Genomic DNA, 21,175 nt, shown 5'->3' with positions numbered 1-21,175 from the left:
CTTAGCAAGCCACGGGATTCGCCATGCCAGGGTGGCACCATTTTGCCCTGCCAGTAACGGGCTGGCAGAGAGGGCCGTGAGGTCAGCCAAAGAAACCCTATCACGTTACGGCCATGGGGATTGGCAAGAGAAACTGACCCGCTACCTGTTGGCACAACATGTAACTCCATGCCCCTCGACCAACAGGAGCCCCGCAGAACTTTTGATGGGTCAACGCCTTCGCACTGACCTCGACTGTCTTCACCCTTCCTACGCTTCAGATGCGCCCCCAGACTCCACTGGCCGTTACCGCAACTTCGTCGTGGGCAGCCCCATCTATGCCCAGAACTTTGGGGGCGAACCAAGGTGGCTTTCCGGGACTATCGAACAAGTCACTGGCCCCTACTCTTACCAAGTCCGGTTGCCCAATGGCTGGCTTTGGCATCGCCACATTAATCAACTAAGAGCTCGTTTAACGCCCAGGCCGGAAGACCCAGCCGACCTGGGAGACAACATAACAAGTCCAGTCCCTGACTACATACCCACATTCCCTGACTCAAACCTGCCTCCGGAACCAGCCTTACCATGCCAGCCGCCTACCGAAGAAGTTGACGTCAGGGTGCCAGACGAGTCGCAGGGAGTTCCGCCGATCGCAGAGGTGCCTCCAGCTCCTGCCGCCGCCAAACCCGTACTGCGCAGATCGACCCGGCCGCGCAGGCGCCCTGCCTACTTGGCCGACTACGCCTGTCCCATCCAGGAGGGAAGGGGTGTTAAGTCCTCGACTTACGACGGATGTCCCTGATTGGCTAAGACGCATGGACTTGCCGGCGGGAGAATGTTGCCTTTCTATTGGTTGCTTGGTTTGACAGCTGTAGTATAAATAGCTGTCAAACCTGTTGTTTGCTGCTCTGTTTCCCTCTACCAGTTCTGTTAGCAATAAACGTTTCTGTTTGACTTTACCTGGTCTCGCCTCAGTTAATGACCCCAGGGTTGCCCTCAGAGCAAATTATATGTAGAAGTGATTTGCCAACTTCATCACAATAAGTATACAAGTAGTCCTCACTTACTGGCCATTTGTTCCATGATACTTTAAAATTATGATGCTGCTGAATGGAGTGAATGACCCATGCCCAAAGTTACGGCTGTTGCAGCATCCCCTTGGTCACATGATACAATTCGGCTGCAGGCTAACTCTCTAACTTCCCCATCTGCCTATCTTCCCTCAATCTAGGCCACTCTACATAGCAGTCTTTGGGGGCTGCACTGAGTCTAGGCCTGAAGTAGAGGCCAAGGGCCTTCAGCAGCCACCTGACTAAGCCTGTTCATCAACTGCTACTTAGAATTGCCATTTTTCCAAAGTATGTAAGCCTTGAGGAACAACATGATTGCTCCCACCACCCAGTTCTCCTGAGGGTCTGCCATGTACCTCTTACCTTCAGGCATTTTTTTCCTGTTGTTGAGAGGTTCATATAGCCTAGTGATGGTTAACTATTTTGGCACCGAATGCTGAAACTGGAGCACACTTGTGCGTGTGCGCACTGGAGCACCAGAACTCAGAAGAGCAGCTGGTGACGGCACATGTGCCCAAAGAGAGGGCTCTGAAGTGCCACCTCTGGCACGAGTGCCATAGGTTTGCCATCACAGATATAGCCTATCCAAACCAGTTCCCCTTCTTGCCAGGACTTTTGTGTGTGTTTGTGTGTGTTTTCAGAAGCCTCTCTTTTGAGCGATCTCATGTCCTCTCCTTCTCTGTAGAGGAATTACGAAAGAGCTGGTTTACTCTCTGGCTCTTCATTCCACCTTGGTCATTGGGTCCACTTTTCATGGAGCCATCTTCAGTCTGACATCCCCCCCCAAAAAAGAATTCTAAGGATCCAGAATTTGTTAATTGAGGCTTATGTTTACACCTTGCACTAAGCCATAATGTTACTTGGTTTAGCCACTTGGGTGAGTGAGTGCAGCCATTGAGATTTCTAAACTGTGAATTACAATTTATTTATTTATTTATTTATTTATTTATTTATTTATTTATTATCAAATTTATAGACCACCCTTCTGCCGAAGAACTCAGGGCGGTGTACAGCCAAAGTAAAAAAAACATAGATACAAACATTAAAAACAATTTAAAAAGATATATATAAATTTGGCCCCAAAGTTAAAAAAACAGTAACAAACATATTAAAAACAATTAAAAAGCATTAAGCCAGCCCGGCTTGCTGAAAAAGGAAGGTCTTCAGGGCACAGCGGAAGGCACCGAGGTCTTGATTTCTTCGTATCTCTGGGGGCAGTTGATTCCAGAGAGCAGGTGCCCCTACAGAGAAGGCCCTCCCCCTGGGGGCCACCAGTCTACATTGCTTGGCCGATGGCACCCTGAGGAGGCCCTCTCTGTGGGAGCGCACCGGTCGGCGGGAGGTCGTTGGTGGCAGCAGACAGTCTCGAAGGTATCCAGGTCCTATGCCATGGAGCGCTTTAAAGGTGGTAACCAACACCTTGAAGCGCACCCGGAAGACCACTGAGAGGCAGTGCAGCTCACGCAGGAGAGGTGTTATGTGGGAGCGCCATGCAGCTCCCGTCACTACCCGCGCAGCCGCACTCTGGACCAGCTGAAGTCTCCGGGTGCTCTTCAAGGGGAGCCCTATGTAGAGAGTCCCCATGTAGAGAGCCATAATCCAGGTGAGAGGTGATGAGGGCATGAGTGACTGTGCACAAGGAATCCCGATTTAGGAAGGGCCGCAACTGGCGGATCAGGTGAACCTGATAAAAAGTCCCCCTGGCCACAGCCGTCAGATGTTCCTCTAAGGACAGCTGTGTATCCAGGAGGATGCCCAAGTTGCGAGCCCTCTCTGTGGGGGCCAACGACTCGCCTCCAATAGTCAGTGATGGGGTCAACTGACTATATCGGTATGCCGGGAACCACAGCCACTCAGTCTTGGATGGGTTGAGCCTGAGCCTGTTCCTCCCCATCCAGATTCACATGGCCTCCAGGCACTGGGACATCACTTCAAGGGCATCATTGGGGTGGCCCGGGGTGGAGATGTACAGCTGGGTGTCGTCAGCGTACTGGTGGTACTTCACCCCAAAGCCACGGATGATCTCACCCAGAGGCTTCACATAAATGTTGAACAGAAGGGGCGAGAGAACCAACCCCTGAGGCACCCCACATATGAGGCATCTCGAGGTCGACCTCTGCCCCCCTGCCAACACGAACTGTGGCCGGTCCGAGAGAAAGGAGGAGAACCACCATAATACAGTGCTCCCCATCCCCAGCTCTTCCAACCAGCGCAGCATGATACCATGGTCGATGGTATCAAAAGCCGCTGAGAGGTCTAACAGGACCAGAACAGAGGAGCAACCCCTGTCCCGAGCCCTCCAGAGATCATCTACCAATGTGACCAATGCTGTTTCCGTGCCCTACCCGGGCCTGAAGCCTGACTGGAATGGATCTAGATAAGACGTTTCCTCCAGGTATTGTGGAAACTGTTGTGTGACCACACTCTCAACAACCTTCGCAACAAAGCGAAGGTTGGAGACAGGATGATAGTTGGCTAACACTGCCGGGTCCAGGGAAGGCTTCTTGAGGAGACGCCTCACCACTGCCTCTTTCAAGGCCGTGGGGAGGTAACCCTCACTCAATGAAGCGTTAATAATTCCCTGAAGCCAGCCTCGTATAACCTCACAGGAAGCCAGTACTAACCAGGAAGGACACGGGTCCAATAAACATGTGGCCGCACTAAGTCTCCCCAAAGTCCTGTCCACGTCATCAGGGGTCACAGAGTCAAACTCTTCCCAGATAACATTCTCAAGTCTATTCCTTGCCACCCTGCCTGAATCTACCCAGTTAGAGTCCAAATCCCCCCGAATCTGTGTGATTTTGTCATTCAGATATTGTCCAAATTCTTCAGCCCTGCCTTCCAGGGGGTCCTCCTGCACTCCCAGATGTAACAGGGAGCAGGTCACCCTGAACAGGGCAGCTGGACGATTATCTGATGATGCAATAAGGGCGGAAACGTAATTAAACTTTGCCGCCTTTATCGCCACTAGGTAGGTCTTAATATGCGACCTTACCAGTGTTCGATCAGATTCAGCGAGACTGGCCCTCCAACCGCTCTCTAGGCATCTTTTCCAGCACTTCAGCTCCCTCAGCTCCTCGGTAAACCATGGAGCCCCACGGGATCGGCACCAGGTCAGAGGCCGCAAAGGCATGACTCGATCTAGAGCCCCCCCCAGGTGCCCGGTCCCAGGCAGCTACCAGGTCCCTGGTTATCGACCGAGTCGTGTGCCAGGTCCTCAGGAAATGGCCCAAGCTCTATCTGGAACTATCCGGATCCATCAGGCGCCTGGGGCAAAACCACCTTATCGGTTCCGCCTCCCTGCGGCAGGGTGTAGCGGTTTGAAGGTCCAGGTGAAGGAGCGAGTGATCTGTCCATGACAAGGACAGATCACTCCATTTCTATATCCCCTATAAGAAGACCACCCAACCACTGGCCAGAGACAAAAATCAAGTCCAGAGTGTGTCCCCTCCTGTGAGTGGGGCCATGAACTAACTGGGTCAGGTCCATGGCCGTCATGGAAGCCATGAACTCCCGGGCCATCTCGGACGTTTCACCAATGGATGGCAAGTTGAAATCACCCATGACCATAAGCCTGGGTGTATCAACTGCCACCGTGGCTATCACGTCGAGTAGCTCAGGTAGGGCTGTTGCCACGTGGCAGGGAGCCAGGTACATTACCAACAAGCCCATCTGAACCCCATGACCCCACCTATGAACTAATTTTGTAAGTGTTCTTGAACTACTCAGGGCTCATTATTTTCTCCATCCAAACCATATGCATTATCATTTAGTGCAATGAGAACCCAAATCACAAAGGGTTTTGTTTTTGAATTAAATGTATTCAGATGAAATCAATTAAAATAACAATTTAATTTACTATTTAAATTAAAATTATTTATGGTTAATTAGACTAAAATTGAACTGTCTGGGGTTTTACAGTCCTAATTTACTGCAGATTTATTGGGACTGTGTTTTTGACAGAGTATCTTCACTATGTTTGAAATCTTAAGAAGGTGATTGTCCTGCTTCAAAATGGCCACTAGGTGACACTACTATCCTTATTTAATATCTGGCTCACTAGGTACAATATGTTACATTTTGATGGAGCTAGAATATTATTATAAAGAAATTAGCCACTATAGAATACTGTATTGTTTCCAAAGTAATATTCTAATAAGCTATTTCCACTTTTGGCTGCAAGAACTTTTCTGGAGCTTTCAATATTATGAACCACTTTCAACATTGTATTTGTTTGATGTTTTTATCCACATTATTTATGGGTATAGGTAGTCCTTGACCTGCAACAGTTCGTTTAATGACCATTTGAAGTGACAACAGCACTGAGAAAAGTGATTTATGACCATTTTTCACACTAACAACCATTACAGCATCCCCATGATCATTAACAAATGTGACAAGAAAAATCGTAAATTGGGGCAAAACGTACTTAACAAATGTCTCACTTAGCAACAGAAATTTTGGGCTCAATTGTGGTCATAAGTTGAGGACTACCTGTACAATTTTTCTGACTTTTAAATATATTAGCTGCATTAATTGCTGCTCTATTTAGATTCTCTTAGTTTCTGGGGAAATGCAATATTTTAATTTTTTTATTTAAAAGAAATTATTATCTAAATATTCCTGGAGATTTCTCTCAAGACCGTTGTTGATTTGTCAAGATAATGTAATTTTACACAAAGGCCAGTAGTGATCACTGTAACAGAAAACTTTTCTATATGATTTTGAGAGCTACAGCAGAAAAAAATAAATGGCTCAGCTAGTGTTACTTTTATTTTGAGTTGCTGCAAATACCCAGGTAAATGAGATTGAGACTGATTCATTGTTATCTTAACATTTTTTTGACCAGTCACCACACATCTAAGATTGATTTTTATTGTCAAAGAAATGGTCCCCAGTGCTAGAATACTGCTCTCATTGCATTTACATTGCTGACTTTTGAAAATCGACTAAATTTATATATGCTTAGACAGTGATACAAAATAGAATTAAACCATTTTTAAAAACTGATTGGTATTAACTTGCTATTGTAAATTCTGCTATCATGCTTTTCATCCCATGTCTGGTTTGAGATGTCAGGTCTTTCTTTTTTTTTCGATATATGTATATTGTTTACTTTTGTTTGGAAATATTTGTCTTTCCTATCACAGGTAATCAGCGAATTTGAAGCTTCTCCTGACTCATTTTCCTACAGAATCCCTAATTTGAGCCGGAATCGACAATACAGTGTCTGGGTTGTGGCTGTAACAGCTGCAGGAAGGGGCAACAGCAGCGAAATCATCACTGTGGAACCATTAGCTAAAGGTGAGGATTCTGCCCTTCAAAATTGTACAACATGTAACTTAATAGAATTACTGAGTGATAGGGACTGAAAAGCCATTTTGTATCTAAGAAAGGCAAAATTGTCCATCCATCCACCTTTAGGCCATTCCAAGTTACAACCAAGAGAACTGGATTACATCATATGGAAGATATACTGTAATGGCAACTTTTGTATCTACCTGTCATGTCTACTCTTCCTCATCAATTAGTTTATTCTAAGTAACATTTTATTTATTCCAAAGCAAGCAAGGTGGGAGAAAAGTACAGGTAGTCCTTGACTTACGTCCTTGACTTACAAGAATAGAATAGAATAGAATAGAATAGAATAGAATAGAATAGAATAGAATAGAATAGAATAGAATAGAATAGAATAGAATAGAATAGAATAGAATAGAATAGAATAGAATAGAATAGAATAGAATAGAATAGAATGTGGGAAGGGACCTTGGAGGTTTTCTAGTTCAACCTCCTGCTTAGGCAGGAAACCCTACACCACTTCAGACAAATGGTTATCCAATCTCTTCTTTAAAACTTCCAGTGTTGGAGCATTTACAACTTCTGGAGGCAAGTTGTTCCACTGATTAATTGTTCTAACTGTCAGGAAATTTCTCCTTAGTTCTAGGTTGCTTCTGTCCTTGATTAGTTTCTACTCATTGCTTCTTGTCCTGCCCTCAGGTGCTTTGGAGAATAGCTTGACTCCCTCTTCTTTGTGGCAACCCCTGAGATATCGGAACACTGCTATCATGTTACCCCTAGTCCTTCTTTTCATCAAACTAGACATACCATGTTCCAGCAACCGTTCTTTATGTGTTTTAGTCTCCAGTCCCCTAATCATCTTTGTTGCTCTTCTCTGCACTCTTTCTAGAGTCTCATCATCTTTTTTACATTCTGGTGACCAAAACTGGATGCAGTATTCCAAGTGTGGCCTTACCAAGGAATTATAAAATGGTATTAACACTTCACGTGATCTTGATTCTATCCCTCTGTTTATGCAGCCTAGAACTGTGTTGGCTTTTCTGGCAGCTGCAGCACACTGCTGGCTCATATTTAAACAATTGTCCACTATGACTTCAAGATCCCTCTCACAGTTACTACTATTGAGCTAGGTACCACATATACTGTACCTGTGCATTTTGTTTTTCTTGCCTAAATGTAGAACCTTACTTTTTTCACCACTGAATTTCATTTTGTTAGATAGCACCCAATGTTCAAGTCTGTCAAGATCCTTCTGTATCTTAAGCCTATCTTCTGTAGTGTTGACTATTCCTGCTAGCTTGGTGTCATCTGCAAATTTGATGAGTTACCCATCTATCCCCTCTTTCAATCATTGATGAAGATGTTGAAGAATTCTGGGCCTAAAACAGAGCCTTAGGGTACTCCACTGCATACTTTGCTCCATATAGATGCAGTTCCGTTGAGGACTACATGTTGAATGTGGTTATTCAGTCAGTTACAAATCCATCTGGTGGTGATGCTGTCTAACCCACATTTTTCTATTTTATCAAGTAGTAGGTTATGGTCTACTTTATCAAATGCCTTACTGAAGTCCAAGTATATTATATCGACAGCATTCCTCTGGTCTACTAATACTGTCACTTTGTCAAAGAATGCAATAAGATTAGTCTGGCATGATCTGTTTTTGACAAACCCATGTTGGCTTTTGGTTATTACTTTGTTTGCTTCTAGGTGTTTGCTGATTCGTTGCTTGATTATATTTTCTAGAATCTTCCCTGGTATTGAAGTCAGGCTGATAGGTCTGTAGTTTCCTGGATCAATTTTTTTCCTTTTTTGAAGATAGAAACTACATCAGTTTTCCAGTTGTCTGGCAGTTCCTGACAACATGGTGCTCCGTGATCTTTGCAAAATAGTGGTTCTGAGATCTCATCTGTCAGTTCCTTCAGAACCTTGGGGTATAATCCATCTAGTCCTGGTGATTTGAACTCGTCTAGGGTAGACAGGTGCTCACTTATCATTTTCTTCTCTATTTTAATTTGTGTTCTTAATCTGTTTTTATGGTGCTGTTTTTGATAGGTTGGACTGTTTTTTCCCATTTGTGTAAAGACAGATGCAAAAAATGAGTTAAGTAGTTCTGCTTTCTCCCTGTTGCTTGTCATCTTCTTGCCACTTTCTCCCAGCAATGGACCAATTGTTTCCTTGACTTTTTTCTTGTTTCTAATATTTTGGAAGAAGCTTTTTTTGTTTTGTTTTTTTTACTTTTGTCGCAAGCCTTTGTTCACTGTGAGCCTTAACTTTTCTCACTTCATCTTTACAGGCTCTGGCTATTTGCTGATATTTTGCCTTACTTATGTGCCCCTCTTTCCACTTTTTATACTTGTCCTTTTTATCTTTCAATTTGTCAGAGAGTTCTTTATGCAACCATGCTGGTTTCTTTTGAGAGCTGTTATTTTCCTTCTTCATTGGTATTGTGCTAGATTGGGCTTTTATAATCTCACTTTTCAAAATTTCCCAAGTTTCTTGACTTGTTTTCCCCTTGAGGATTCTCATCTATGGAATCCTTTCCAAGCTTTCTCTAAGTTTATTGAAATTAGCTCTCTTAAAGTCCAAGACTGTAGTTTGACTTTGTTCTATTGCTTGTGCTTCATAATGTTGAATTCCAATATTGCATGATCACTCCCCCCCCCAAGGTTCCTGTAGCTTCAACACCTATCAAAATTTATATTGCTAGTTTATGTTGCTAAGTGAGAAAGTTGTTAAGAGAGTTTTGCCCCATTTTACAACTTTTCTTGTCACATGTTAATTGAATCACTGCAGTTGTTAAGTTAGTAACATGGTTTTTAAGTGAATCTGGTTTCCCCATTGACTTTGCTTGTTAAGAAGGTTGCAAAACGTGAGCACATGACCCTACGACACTGCAACCATCATAAGTGTGAGTCAGTTGTCAAACTTCTGAATATAAATCACATGACCATGGGGATGCTGAATGATCATAAGTGTGAAAAATGGTCATAAGTCACTTTTTCAGTGTTGTTGTAACTTTGAATGGTCACTAAATTAACTGTACAGAAACAAGAATCAGGAAGGCAGTAGGTAGCAGACATGATGCCTGCATAAGTGTTTAAAACTCTTAAAGTTTAATATTCCAGGTCTCTGGCTGAGGTGTGAATAGCAATCCTATACGCAGCATGTTGTAAATAGATCTGATAGACTTATTGCTAAAAGAGCCTTAATAGGGCAAAGAACTATTAGTAATGCATGCCATAGGACAGAGAAACACTATATTTTTAAGAAAAAGGATATGTTTAATCTCCGTGATTACATAGATACTTTTGATTATTAAGTGGCAAATCTGAATTAATTGATGAGTCATCATGGCTTTTCTGTTTCCTGTGCCTCATTAACATCGCCTAGGCCAGAGGTGTCAAACTCAAAGCCTGCAGGGCCAGCCTGGAAATATCAAAGGACCGGCCCGCAGTGTCTCTGCTGACTAGAAATGGGCCACACAGAGGCATCACAAAGCCTCCACATGGGCCATTTTCGGCTTCCTCAGCCTCCAGCAGCCCTCTGCTGGCCAAAACTGGGGAGGCCCCACAGCCCATTTTCGGCTGACACAGTGCTGCTGGAGATCAGGGAGGCCGAAAATGGGCCACGCAGAGGCCAAGTGGGGCCTCCACACAGCCCATTTTTGGTTGGCAGAATACTGCAGGAAACGTCCATCCCGTCTCCCCCCCCCCCGCTCTCCCTCCCCCCCCCGCCAGCCTGCGGAGAACTACAAGGCTGATCCGGCCCTTGAAGAAATCCAGTTTGACACCCTTGTCCTAGGGGTTTAACATAATGTTATTACTAGGTTTCATTCACTTCTATTCCTTTTGATCAACGAAACTAACTTTGTGTATAGTATTTTACTTTTTGGTTTGTTTGTGTGTATTTTTGTATATTTTGTGCATTTTATTGCATATTTGATTTTGTGTTTTGTATCGTAACTTTATTTGTTCGCACAGTTCTCCTGAGAAGTAGACACATTTCTTGAACAGGCCATAATCACAATTTTAGAATCATCATGTATATAAAATTCTTTATTGGCCATATGTGATTGGACACACAAGGAATTTGTCTCCAGTGCATAAGCTCTCAGTGTACATACAAGCAACAAGTGATAATCATAATCATAAAATACAATCATCATAAATCATAGATACGATAATCAGTAATAGTCATAGGATACTAAAGCAATGAACATAAATCATAATAGGATATTAAATAAAAGCAATCAAAATAATTCATGACATACAAAAACAAGTTATAGTCATAAGAATCTAAGGAAATCGGTAATAGGACAGATGAGAAAGGTAATAAGTAATATAGCCCTATTAGGTGGTTTGACATAGAGCATAGATACTGTTGTGGGAATTAGTTGGGTAACAGAGTGATAGCAAAGAGGAAAAACTGTCTTTGTATCTGGTTGTTTTGGTGTGCAATGCCATACCGTTGTTTTGAAGGAAGAAGTTGAAATCTTCTTTTCCTTCTGTTATGTGGCCTAGCAGTGTCTAAAGTGAAATAATCTTCATTGCTTTATTTGTTCCAGAAGCACTAGTTGTAATGAATTTCTTTGACATACTCTTTAGATAAAATAACCAATGAGATTAAACATTCCACTTATTTTTTATTTTATTTTTGTAATGCTGGTCTAAATGATTTAAATCAGAGTCTTACCCTATCATCTGCTCTTCATTATGAGCTGTTGTTTCTACTTAATATACTTGGCTGAAAAAATGCTGTGGTAGTTTATAGCTACAAATTATAATCAACCGTTTAAATATTCTTGGTGATTGATATACTAAAAGATAAGCAATGTCACCATCATCAAAAAATTTGCAGACCCATCATCATCATCCAAAAATTATTAATAGATATGACAATAATAATGATGGATGTCAATGAACTAATTAACACCAAACCATCTCAAGAATTGCTCATTCTTGACCAAGTTTTAAAATTCTATTAAAAAGAGTGCAAGTATAATTTTTGAGGGAAGCTGGTCCATAAAATTAGAACCACAATTGAAAAACAATGCCTCCTCATTTCACAGAAATGGGGAACAACAAACAGCTTCTCCTATGATGAATGTATCAGGCAGGACAATTCTGACTGGAGAAGGTAGTCCTGCAGATGACTTGAAATTGTGTTGTACAGCATCTTATATATCAGAACTGGCATTTTGAGTTGACCCAGAAACCTATTGTCAATCAGTGCAAAACCTGCAATACAGGTATTATGTGCTTCTGATAATTAATATCTGCCAGTAAACAGGTCACTGCATTCCAGACCAACTACAGTTTTTGACTGGTTGAGGCAGCTCCACATTGCAGTAGACCCGATGAAGATGAGCTACTGTTATAAAACCTTATGTAGCTAGATGGAATTGCAGCTGGTGCATTAGTTGGTTCTGGGGAAAGGCATTTATAACTATGGTCTGCACAATTCCATCTAACAGCAATTGTTAGTGTAGGAGGACCCCTCAGTTCACTGACATGCTCTCTTAAGAGTAGGGCCTCTCCTTCCCGTCTCCAACTCTCATAAACAATCAGGAAGAATGTCATGGCTGATGTTACCTAAAGTTTGTGGGGGTCCTAATAGGGCCCAAAGGGATACACTATCTTTATTCAGATCCCCATAAAAATTATTCAGCAGTGTGATCAAGCCCTTTTGCATCTCTTAATAATATGTGAGGTCTTGCTGGGTGTAAACAACCAGACCCACATATGCAGAGTTCAAGCAAGCTACTTTATTATGTTCTGCTTCTTATTCAGGAATCTCCCTAGTCTGGCAACCTACTCCTGGGAACAATTAGATAGCACTTCAATAACTTAAAGAGGGGGAGGTGTCAACCATAGCCTTGTGCTGTTGTGCAGTGATTCCAGGGTAGCACTGTGCTCAATCCCTCCTTCTTGCTAGGCTGGGTGCTTCCAACATGTCTAGATTAGACAAACCTGATGAAAAATGGCTGTGTAATTTACTTAGTTTCTGTAAAAATGGCAGCATGTTTAGCCAAGGACAGAGAATGGGAAGCAGAAATACAGATTAGAATCCCAAAGTGCACCCAACCTTTTCATGTACAGCTATTCATGTTTAGTGTGAGACATTTTTATTGCTTTCTGTTGAATGAAACAGATTATTCAAGTATCATTTTATGGAGTTACTTACGTTAACCAAATCTTTGAAATATTAACTGTGCAGTTAGATGTGCTTTGATTTATTTGCTTCATATGCTGTCTATTGATGCTAATATCTAAATTATCTAAAAAATGTAAAGAAAGAAAGAAAATCTTCAGCTACAGAATATGTTTCAGAATTCTTCCTCAAGTATCCTCTTAAACAACTTTCAGCCTACCTGAATACAACAATATATTAATTTACTCAGTTAAAACACATAAGCAGACTTGTGAGCCTGAAGGAATTGTTCCACCTTTTTCACAGAATAGACAGCTCCCACTTTCCTTTCAAAGTGATGCTTGGACTTAATCTGTGCTGAGCCACTGTGATACCTACAGTGCTGGCAATCGCATTCATCTCTTCTCAGCTACTGTTCTATAAAAAGAAGTTTCTAGAAATTGTTCTAAGTATTCAGGTTTGAATTTGGTCATTCAGACTCCTCTTTGAAAGTTATCTCTTCTTCATTTCCTATTCCTTTCCCCTTTTCCCTTCATTTGTACATGCTATTTTTTATTGGTTCACTTCATTTTATCCTTCCAGGTTTCCATCAAAGAAACAAAGAAGTTATAAAAATTCAAGGGACATATATAAGTTTGTTTGTCCCAGTTCTCCAATTAATAATTTTTAAAAGTGCAATATCTGAAAATCTATGGCACCCCCAGACTATCTCTTTATATCTTTCTTTTTCTGAGAAAGATAAGAATGAACTCACTTCAAGTTTTCCCCACAATAAAGTTCGAGGAATTTTAGGCATGATGACTGCATATGAAAAGATACCTTACCAGATAATAGGTTTGAACATGTTTAGTGTTTTACTCCAGCAATAATAACATATTTATTTTTATTCATTACTATCATTAGGATCATTGTTTTGCAACCATTTTTTCAGCAGATGTTAAATTATACTGTGTTCCACTAAGCAACTAGTAAAGTGGTTTGAAATAAATTAGTCTATATAAGCAAAGTAAGACATTTTTATAATCATCATAATCCTCTTCCTTCTCCTGTTTTTCTCCTCTCAAGAAAGGAATGCCATATTATTCTGCATTTTAGCTCTATTTTTCCTTCATTTCTTAGCTCCAGCCAGAATTTTGACATTCAGTGGCACAGTAACAACCCCATGGATGAAGGATATTATTCTCCCTTGTAAAGCTGTTGGAGATCCTGTACCTACCGTTAAATGGATGAAAGAAAGGTAACCAACAACTATGTGTGCAGTACAAATGACGGTTGTTATGTCACTAGATGTGTGAAAAAAGGAAGAGAAGGATTGTAATTAGGCCAATGCATGCGTTGAAAGTGATTCAGAAGAAATACATCTCAGATGAATATGAGTACATCACTTCTCTATGTTTAATTAGAACAACCTATTTCCTTTCAAGTTTTGCATGTGTCAGAGAAACAAAATATGGATGCTTTAAGAGTTGCATTGATTTTAATGAATGAACTGCTAAAAGAAGCAGTATCTTTTTTTCAAGTGCCCCCACCCCAAAGTCTGCGAAAAGACAGGTGCAGAATAGGCCAGTGCTTGCACAAAGTCCAAAGTACTGTACATCTTCTGAGTTATTTTGTGACTCCTTGTTATCAACTCCCAGTCATTCTTAATCATAAACCTGATTAATCCATAATCTGGGATTACTTGAACTATTTTCCACCTGGGTATTTAATTTAATTCAACATATGTCAATACAGGTTCTTGTCAAGCAGTTTAATATTAAAGAATATATTTAATTTATGGTCTGTGTATTTTTCCAGATGTTAGGAGTTACCTCAAACATATCAAAGAACAAATCCCCTATTAGTGGGTTTCAGCTAATCTTTTGTTGCCAGGCATTTTACAAAGTTCTTTTACAAATTAGTGTATTAGGATGGTTTTGTTTCTAAGATTTTTTTTCACATTTGCTTTTTTTCCCCCATTTAATTAAATAATTCATCACTCAGTCAGATCCTGCTGTATTCTGTAAATGAAGTCCTTCCATCTTTAAACTGACAGTATGCTGAGTATAGTATGTTTTATATATAATTGCAGCAAGGAAAATTATAAGGAGATTGTTTTCTCCAAATTTTTCTCCAAAGTAGATTCCTTTTGTTTCCATGTGTACTGATAACTGATGTATTTAATTCCTGAGATTAAAAAATAGTGACTCAACACTATACCAATGTAAACAAAGTAACAAATATTTTTCTAAAGTCAATACAGTACTACTTTTTTTGGGGGGGGGGGTTATTGTATATCCAAGGTGTTGTAATGTAAACCTCAACCAGCAGGTGGCATTAAGATGGTTTCTTTGATTTCCTCAGATCTCTGCAAAATCAGATTCTCAAACTATTGAATTTCAATACTATAGTGATTTAAGCCAGGACACATAAGGACGCTTACTTGTGATTCGTTCAATTGCAGCATAATACCTCTGCAACAAGGCTTAGCCAACCAAGTAGTCAGCTAGGGTGCTATCTAGCTAGTTGTTGAATTCTTTTTCTGAGGAAGAGGCTAAAGCCTGGCAGGCCTAGGTGGGACAGTCAGCTCATGATATCCAATAATAAACCTGACCTGCTCATCTTCATGTTCTCACTGCCTGTCCTCTCTCATAGCTGCCTTGTCTACAGCCATGGCTTTTATTGGCAAGTCTTCTGCAATGGCTTCAGCTGCTGGTCTGCTTCCAAACACGCAGCAACTAGATCCAGCAACTCCTCAGCTCGTCAACATTTTCTATAAAAGTGATTTCCTGCATTAATCTGATTTCCTGGGGGGGGGGCTGTACTCCCTTTTATTTAATTAATTTATTTCCCTTTTCTATATGAAAAAATATCTTGTATGTTGAGCATTTCAAAAAAGGCTCAGGGTGGTGACAATGCCTTAACCAGCCAGAAATCTGATTAGGAAGTAGCAGAATTGATGTTGCAAAGTATTCACTTCCTTGGGACTCACAGTCTCCAAATGAGCCTGCCTCAAGTGTAGCAGACTCTTCCATTGGCATTGTCTAGCTCAAGTCTAGCAGGTCTCGAAATTACATGGTTTTGCCTGCCAAATGCTTTGGAAATGCTTCTTCACAGACACCTTTTAGAAAGCTGTGCAGACATCTTTTCCTAAAAGGAAAAAGGATGTCTTAAAAAGGGCCACTGCGTGACATTCAGCAGATGCAAAATGGGTGACATATTATCTCCTTTTTGCCACTTGAATTGCTACTCTATAAGTTCAAATATGATTTTGTGTTAGTTTTTCGTTAGATTTAAGACAGGTTTTCTTTCACATGCTCTCCAGGGAGTCTCCTCTGCATCTTCTTGAGCTTCTCAGTGAACTAAGGAGCTGCAGTAGATGTAAAATTAGGGAGTGGTGCTTCATTGCAATCTGATCCAATTCCCCATCCACTGTTCATTTCGGTGGTTAACTACAATCTCAGCCAAACTATCCATGAGAATCTTTAGAGACTTCCCAAGAGTCCCTTCAAAACCGTAGGATCTATCAGATCAGTGGTGGGTTGCTACCAGTTCACCCCGGTTTGGCTCCACCTGTTGTGGCTCCATTGCCTGAGCCTGGGCTATTGACAGATGCAGACTCTGAGAGTGAGGGGGAGGAGTTGGCAAGGCCTCCCTCTCCAGGACCCTCCTCTCTGGCAATGCCTCCGGAGGACACCGAAGGCCAAACAATAGGCTCAGAGCCAAGCACGTCCCCGCAGCCACAGGTGGACAGCGACGAGGAAAATAAGTGCTGGCTGGACCCTTGCCAGAGGCTCAAGGAGAAGTGTGCGCAGCAGAGGGGAAGGCGTGCCAGAGATTAGCTGAGTCACTGGACCACATCCCACAGGCTATAAAAGGGAGTGTGGTGGCCATTCGGACTCTGTGACGGACAAAGCTAATCTCTGGCGAGGCACTTTGCACCTTCGGACACAACAGCTATTTGCTGTGGATTTAATTACAAACTGGACTATTCAAACTGTGTGTATTTTTGTCTGTGTTATCGGAGTAAAAGCTCTTGGCAGGTAGCCACGGAGTTGCTGCCAAGTTCCTTATCACTGACGTTGAGTGTTTGAAGAGTTTATTTAACCCTCGGCTGGCTGGTTGGGTGTGTGTGTGGTATGGGGACAGAACACCACCCGCCCGCCCAGATGTCATCAAAAATGCTCTGCGCATGGGCAGAACCTTATGCAAAGCAATTGCACACTCCCAATAGTGAACCTGTAGCCCCGGGATTTGAAACCCACTGCTGTATCAGATGCCTTCAATGGGCCAATATAATACCTTCTTCCACTGTGAGGGAGATTGCACCACAAAACCCCACAGCAATCAGAGAGTGATCTACCCATGATCATTCCCTCCACTTTCAAATCACATTATGTTTCCCCTGAGACAAAAACCTCTAATATGTGCCCTCTCATGTGTTGGACCCTCAATAAGTTGGGCCATGTCCATTATTGTCATGGCAGCCATTAACTTCTGGATCACTCCAGATTTCTAACTAAGGGAAGGCAGGTTGAAATCCCCTAATGCTACTAGCTAACCACCTTACCTGGAGTTATTCTGTCCCCATCTCACACACGCACACAAACAGTCAGCCAGGAGTTAATAAAACCAGCAGTCATGAATTCCTTTGAGATAACAGAATTGGCAGCAACCCAGTAGCTGCCTGCCAAAAACTTTACTCACAAAGGGAGGTTTTTCTCCTCCGTCCGATAAACCAAAATAAGTCCACAAAGCCAAAGAATTGTCAAGTCCAGTCCGTAAATAATCCAAGGAGGGCATATAACGAAGTTCCAGAAACGCAGTATGACTTGCTAGCTTTTCAGTTTTGTCTGTCACAAGGCCTGAATGGCCACCACACCCCCTTTTATCCCCTGTGGGGTGTGGTCCAGTGACTCAGTTTAATCTCTGGCACACCTCCTTCTCTGCTACGCGCGCTTGTCTTTCCAACGCTGTCAGGGATCCAGCCAAGACTCATCTCCGTCGCTGTCTAACTGCGGCTGCTCAGAAGTGCCTGGCTCCTGGCCCATCTCTTGGCCTTCGGAGGACACCTGAGGCATTGCCAGAGAGGAGGGTCCTGGAGAGGGAGGCCTTGCCAACTCCTCTCCTTCACTTTCGGAGTCTTCTCCCTCTGATAAGATGGGCTTGGGGGTCGGAGTCATAACAGGAATCAAGTCAAGCAGTCTTTGCAGGGACTCTGCACTCTGCAATGGGGGGAAGAGTTACATAGGGCCCAAACTGGCCCTAACAGGATCTCACATCTGGTTCTCTATGGTGAATGTCTCTTGATGCCAACAAAGATTCGTGGATGACAGGAACTACCACTCCCTGGCATTACCATTACAGAGACCAAGGCTGATGCCAAACCCAAAACATGTGTAGGGAGTTTTTTGTGAGAGGAATTTCCTGCTCCTCTCTCTGGTTTCAAAAAAGCATGCCGGTCTGCTCTATCATCATTAAAAATTTCATTGTAGCAAATGAGGGCCCTGGATTTCAAGGAACTAGAGCCATGCCTCCTGGAATGAGAACTAAGAGCTGGGAGGGAGTAATTAGTTAAGTTACCACCTTTTCTGAATGGTGGCTTTTGCCCATCACAACTAAAATCCCATTCCATCATAACTTTCCCTCCTTGTATTATCAGCACCCTCCCTGCCCAAGGAATTTCCTGTCATCAAGCACAGGTCACACTCAACCAAGAATCAGATGATCCCTTCAGATGCTCAACTCATCAAACAATCACCTGAGATATATATCTGGTCTGCTTCCTTTCCATCTCCCTGCCTTGCTGTCACCTGAGTCAAGAGACCTACTCAAAACTGGGTGACTGGAGCCTAACTCCAACTCTCAGGAAATAGTTCACATCTGCCCCCATCCAGTTCCAAACCTGATAACATCTTCAAACTCTCTGGGTGGAGTAGTTCATTCTCCCCTATTGCTACTTGTGCTTCTGACATTCTTATACCCTTATGTTACTTCCTGAGACTGGCTGATGAGAAGATAGAATTGTCCCAAGCATCCATTTATTTCTTAACCTGTTGCAAAAATAGTAATAAATTAACCATTGTAGCACCATTCAATATGCAAATGAAATCCATCACAATGTTGAATTTTAGATTGTTCTGCAATAATCAGACATACTAATCTCTACCAGTAGAAGCTTCTGTGTGGTTTCAGTTTCGATTCTTTATATATACTATATAAGCGATTTTCTTTCCAGGCATTTCCCTCTTCCCTTCTGTATTTTTAAAACTAACCCCAGATCTAAGTTATATTGGTTGTAACTTCTTTAATGTATGATTTTTGTTTCCTGTGAGGCAGTAACGGGACACCCAGTCTAGTGATGATTGATGGGCGAAGAAGCATCTTTAGCAATGGCAGTTTTGTTATCCATACTGTGAAAGCAGAAGATTCAGGATATTACAGTTGTGTGGCTACTAATAACTGGGGATCAGATGAAATTATTTTGAATTTGCAAGTTCAAGGTAAGTTAACAATGTTTCTTTCACTGCAACTATTTCTTAGCTTAAATAATTTTTATTATTATCAGGATAATAGAACATTTCAAAATGTAAACTGAAGTTATTGTGTGTCCCTGGAAAGCAACTAGGAGAATAGAAAGGTCTCAGATATCTCAAAGGCTATACAATGGATATGTTCTTTGGTTCAGAGAACTAGAATCAGTATATATAAATTACTTGGAAGCAGATTTATTCTGAGCATTACAGGAAACTTTCAAATTGTAAGAATTGGTTAAATTGCTGTGTTCACACAACACACGTTTCCATGTCTGATTTAATCATGAACAAACTCCATTTTCTAGGTTAACATAGTATGTTAGCTTTCAGTAGTGACTTACTGACACAGATGTTATTCTTCAATGACATAAAAGTGATTGGAGACAGTAGTGCATTGTTCTGACTTTCACCAGCCTATCAATACATCTAATTGTGACTGATGTTGGGAACTGAAGTTCAGCCATATATAAAAGGGTGATACATCTGATGCATAAGAATAGTTGGAAAAGTATTTTCCCTGCCTCCTGGAAGAAGATTATGCAGGGACTGCAGTGATGGAAAAGTCAAAGGCAAAAATATGATTACGAATGCCAGCTAAAATTAGATAATATTTGAATAGTCAAGGAAAAAGAATGTTCCTGGTATGTTTTAATTGAAGATGTCATATTAGCAGACACATCGACAGATACAATTTGCATATTTTCTCACCTCAATTCTGTGATAAATATATTCAAAATCAAACTATTCTTCATTTCTGCTTTTAACTATTTCTTATTTAGTTCCACCTGACCAGCCTAGACTTACTGTATCCAAAACCACCTCTTCCTCCATCACTCTTTCCTGGATACCTGGAGACAATGGAGGCAGCTCTATTCGAGGTAACATTCAATAGTTCCCTTTCAATGCCAGAATGTTTTGGGTTTTTAAAAAAGTCGTGCCTTACATGTTGCCACTTCATCCCAACAGAAGGTTATGTTAGTTGTGCTTATCAAAAAGTTCAGTTATCTGAAAAATGCTGCTTGCTTGACAGTAAGGATTTGGATAATAGTGTCCCATATGAATCAGAGATGCCAGTTATTTAGATAACAAAATATTGTATGATATGCCCTAGAATGGATTATAAAAAAATTACTGGCATTCCTGATTTAGGTTTGATTGATCAATATTATATTTCATCTGGGATATTGTTAATTACTGAATTCTCTTAACAGGTTTGAATAAATTAAAAACATTAAAATTGTTAAAATAAAAATAAAAGCAAATAAAATAAGTATATTTGATAGTTAAATATAACAAGTAATCAACACAAGCCTCTTCAAAGTGATACTCAACTCTTTAAGAAGAGCAGTTGAAATAACTCGAACAGCCACAGCATAGAAAACTAACTTGAATCAGGATCAGATCAGTTCATAACAGTTGTAGATGAGCTTCCTCAATTGATGTCAGTAAATACTGGAAGTTCATATAGAAAGTGTTGTGGTCTGCCAGCAGCCTGCGGAGCTGGCAGCGGAGTCGGACAATGAGGAGGCTGGGGAGGAACATGGGCCAGTCCTGGAGTCTGGGGAAGGCCCGGATGAGGGCTCTGCATCAGAGGCAGAGATGGGGCCAGGGCCATCTGGGAGTTATGTGTGGACTCCGGAGCCTCCAGAGTCAGATAGCAGAGAGGCAGAGGAACAGGAGAAGCCTGTTCCTAGTGTGCACATGCGCAGAGCTGCCAGAAGGCATGAAACAAAAGGAACAACTTGGGAGTAATGCCTGGAGATGATTGGCCCCTCCCATAAGGCTTAAAAGAGGAGCAAAGGCATGTGGGCCCTTTGCAGGAAAGCAACATTGTTAATTCTGTTCCCAGTCAGCATCTCTGTTTGATTCTGGACTCTGTGTGGCTTTACCAAGTAGCTCTTTGGCAGCATGTCAAAGGAGATAAAGGTTGGTGATTATCCCAAAGGACTTTTTGCAACTAATTGGGACTCAGCTGTGAATGAAAGTAATTCACAGCTGTTGCAATAAAAGAGGTTTTTGGGACTACTCCTGTGTTTTAATGACTCAGTAAGCATAGGTCACAACAGAAAGGTAAATATTCTCACAGAGCCTAGACTTAAGGCAGGGTTTTAAATTAATGACTGGTGCTTCGTATTTTGTACCAAATTGAATTGGCAGACA

General features: G+C 41.7%; 1 protein-coding gene across 2 annotated transcripts in view; it reads left to right on the top strand.

The window, feature by feature from the left end:
• DSCAM (DS cell adhesion molecule) overlaps nucleotides 1–21,175 on the top strand; it is a 394,390-nt gene that overhangs the window by 313,416 nt on the left and 59,799 nt on the right. For both annotated transcript variants that reach the window (XM_034423965.3, XM_060694094.2), the window contains exons 21-24: nucleotides 6,200–6,353; nucleotides 13,620–13,737; nucleotides 18,819–18,982; nucleotides 19,795–19,893. In XM_034423965.3, coding sequence (XP_034279856.1) covers nucleotides 6,200–6,353; nucleotides 13,620–13,737; nucleotides 18,819–18,982; nucleotides 19,795–19,893 — 535 coding nt within the window. The remainder of the gene's footprint in view (nucleotides 1–6,199; nucleotides 6,354–13,619; nucleotides 13,738–18,818; nucleotides 18,983–19,794; nucleotides 19,894–21,175) is intronic.

Source organism: Pantherophis guttatus, chromosome 5 (genome assembly GCF_059756535.1).
Source record: "Pantherophis guttatus breed Tessera chromosome 5, ASM5975653v1, whole genome shotgun sequence".
Taxonomy (NCBI): domain Eukaryota; kingdom Metazoa; phylum Chordata; class Lepidosauria; order Squamata; family Colubridae; genus Pantherophis; species Pantherophis guttatus.
Note: the sequence above shows the minus strand (reverse complement) of the source record. Positions and strands in the feature narration are given on the sequence as shown.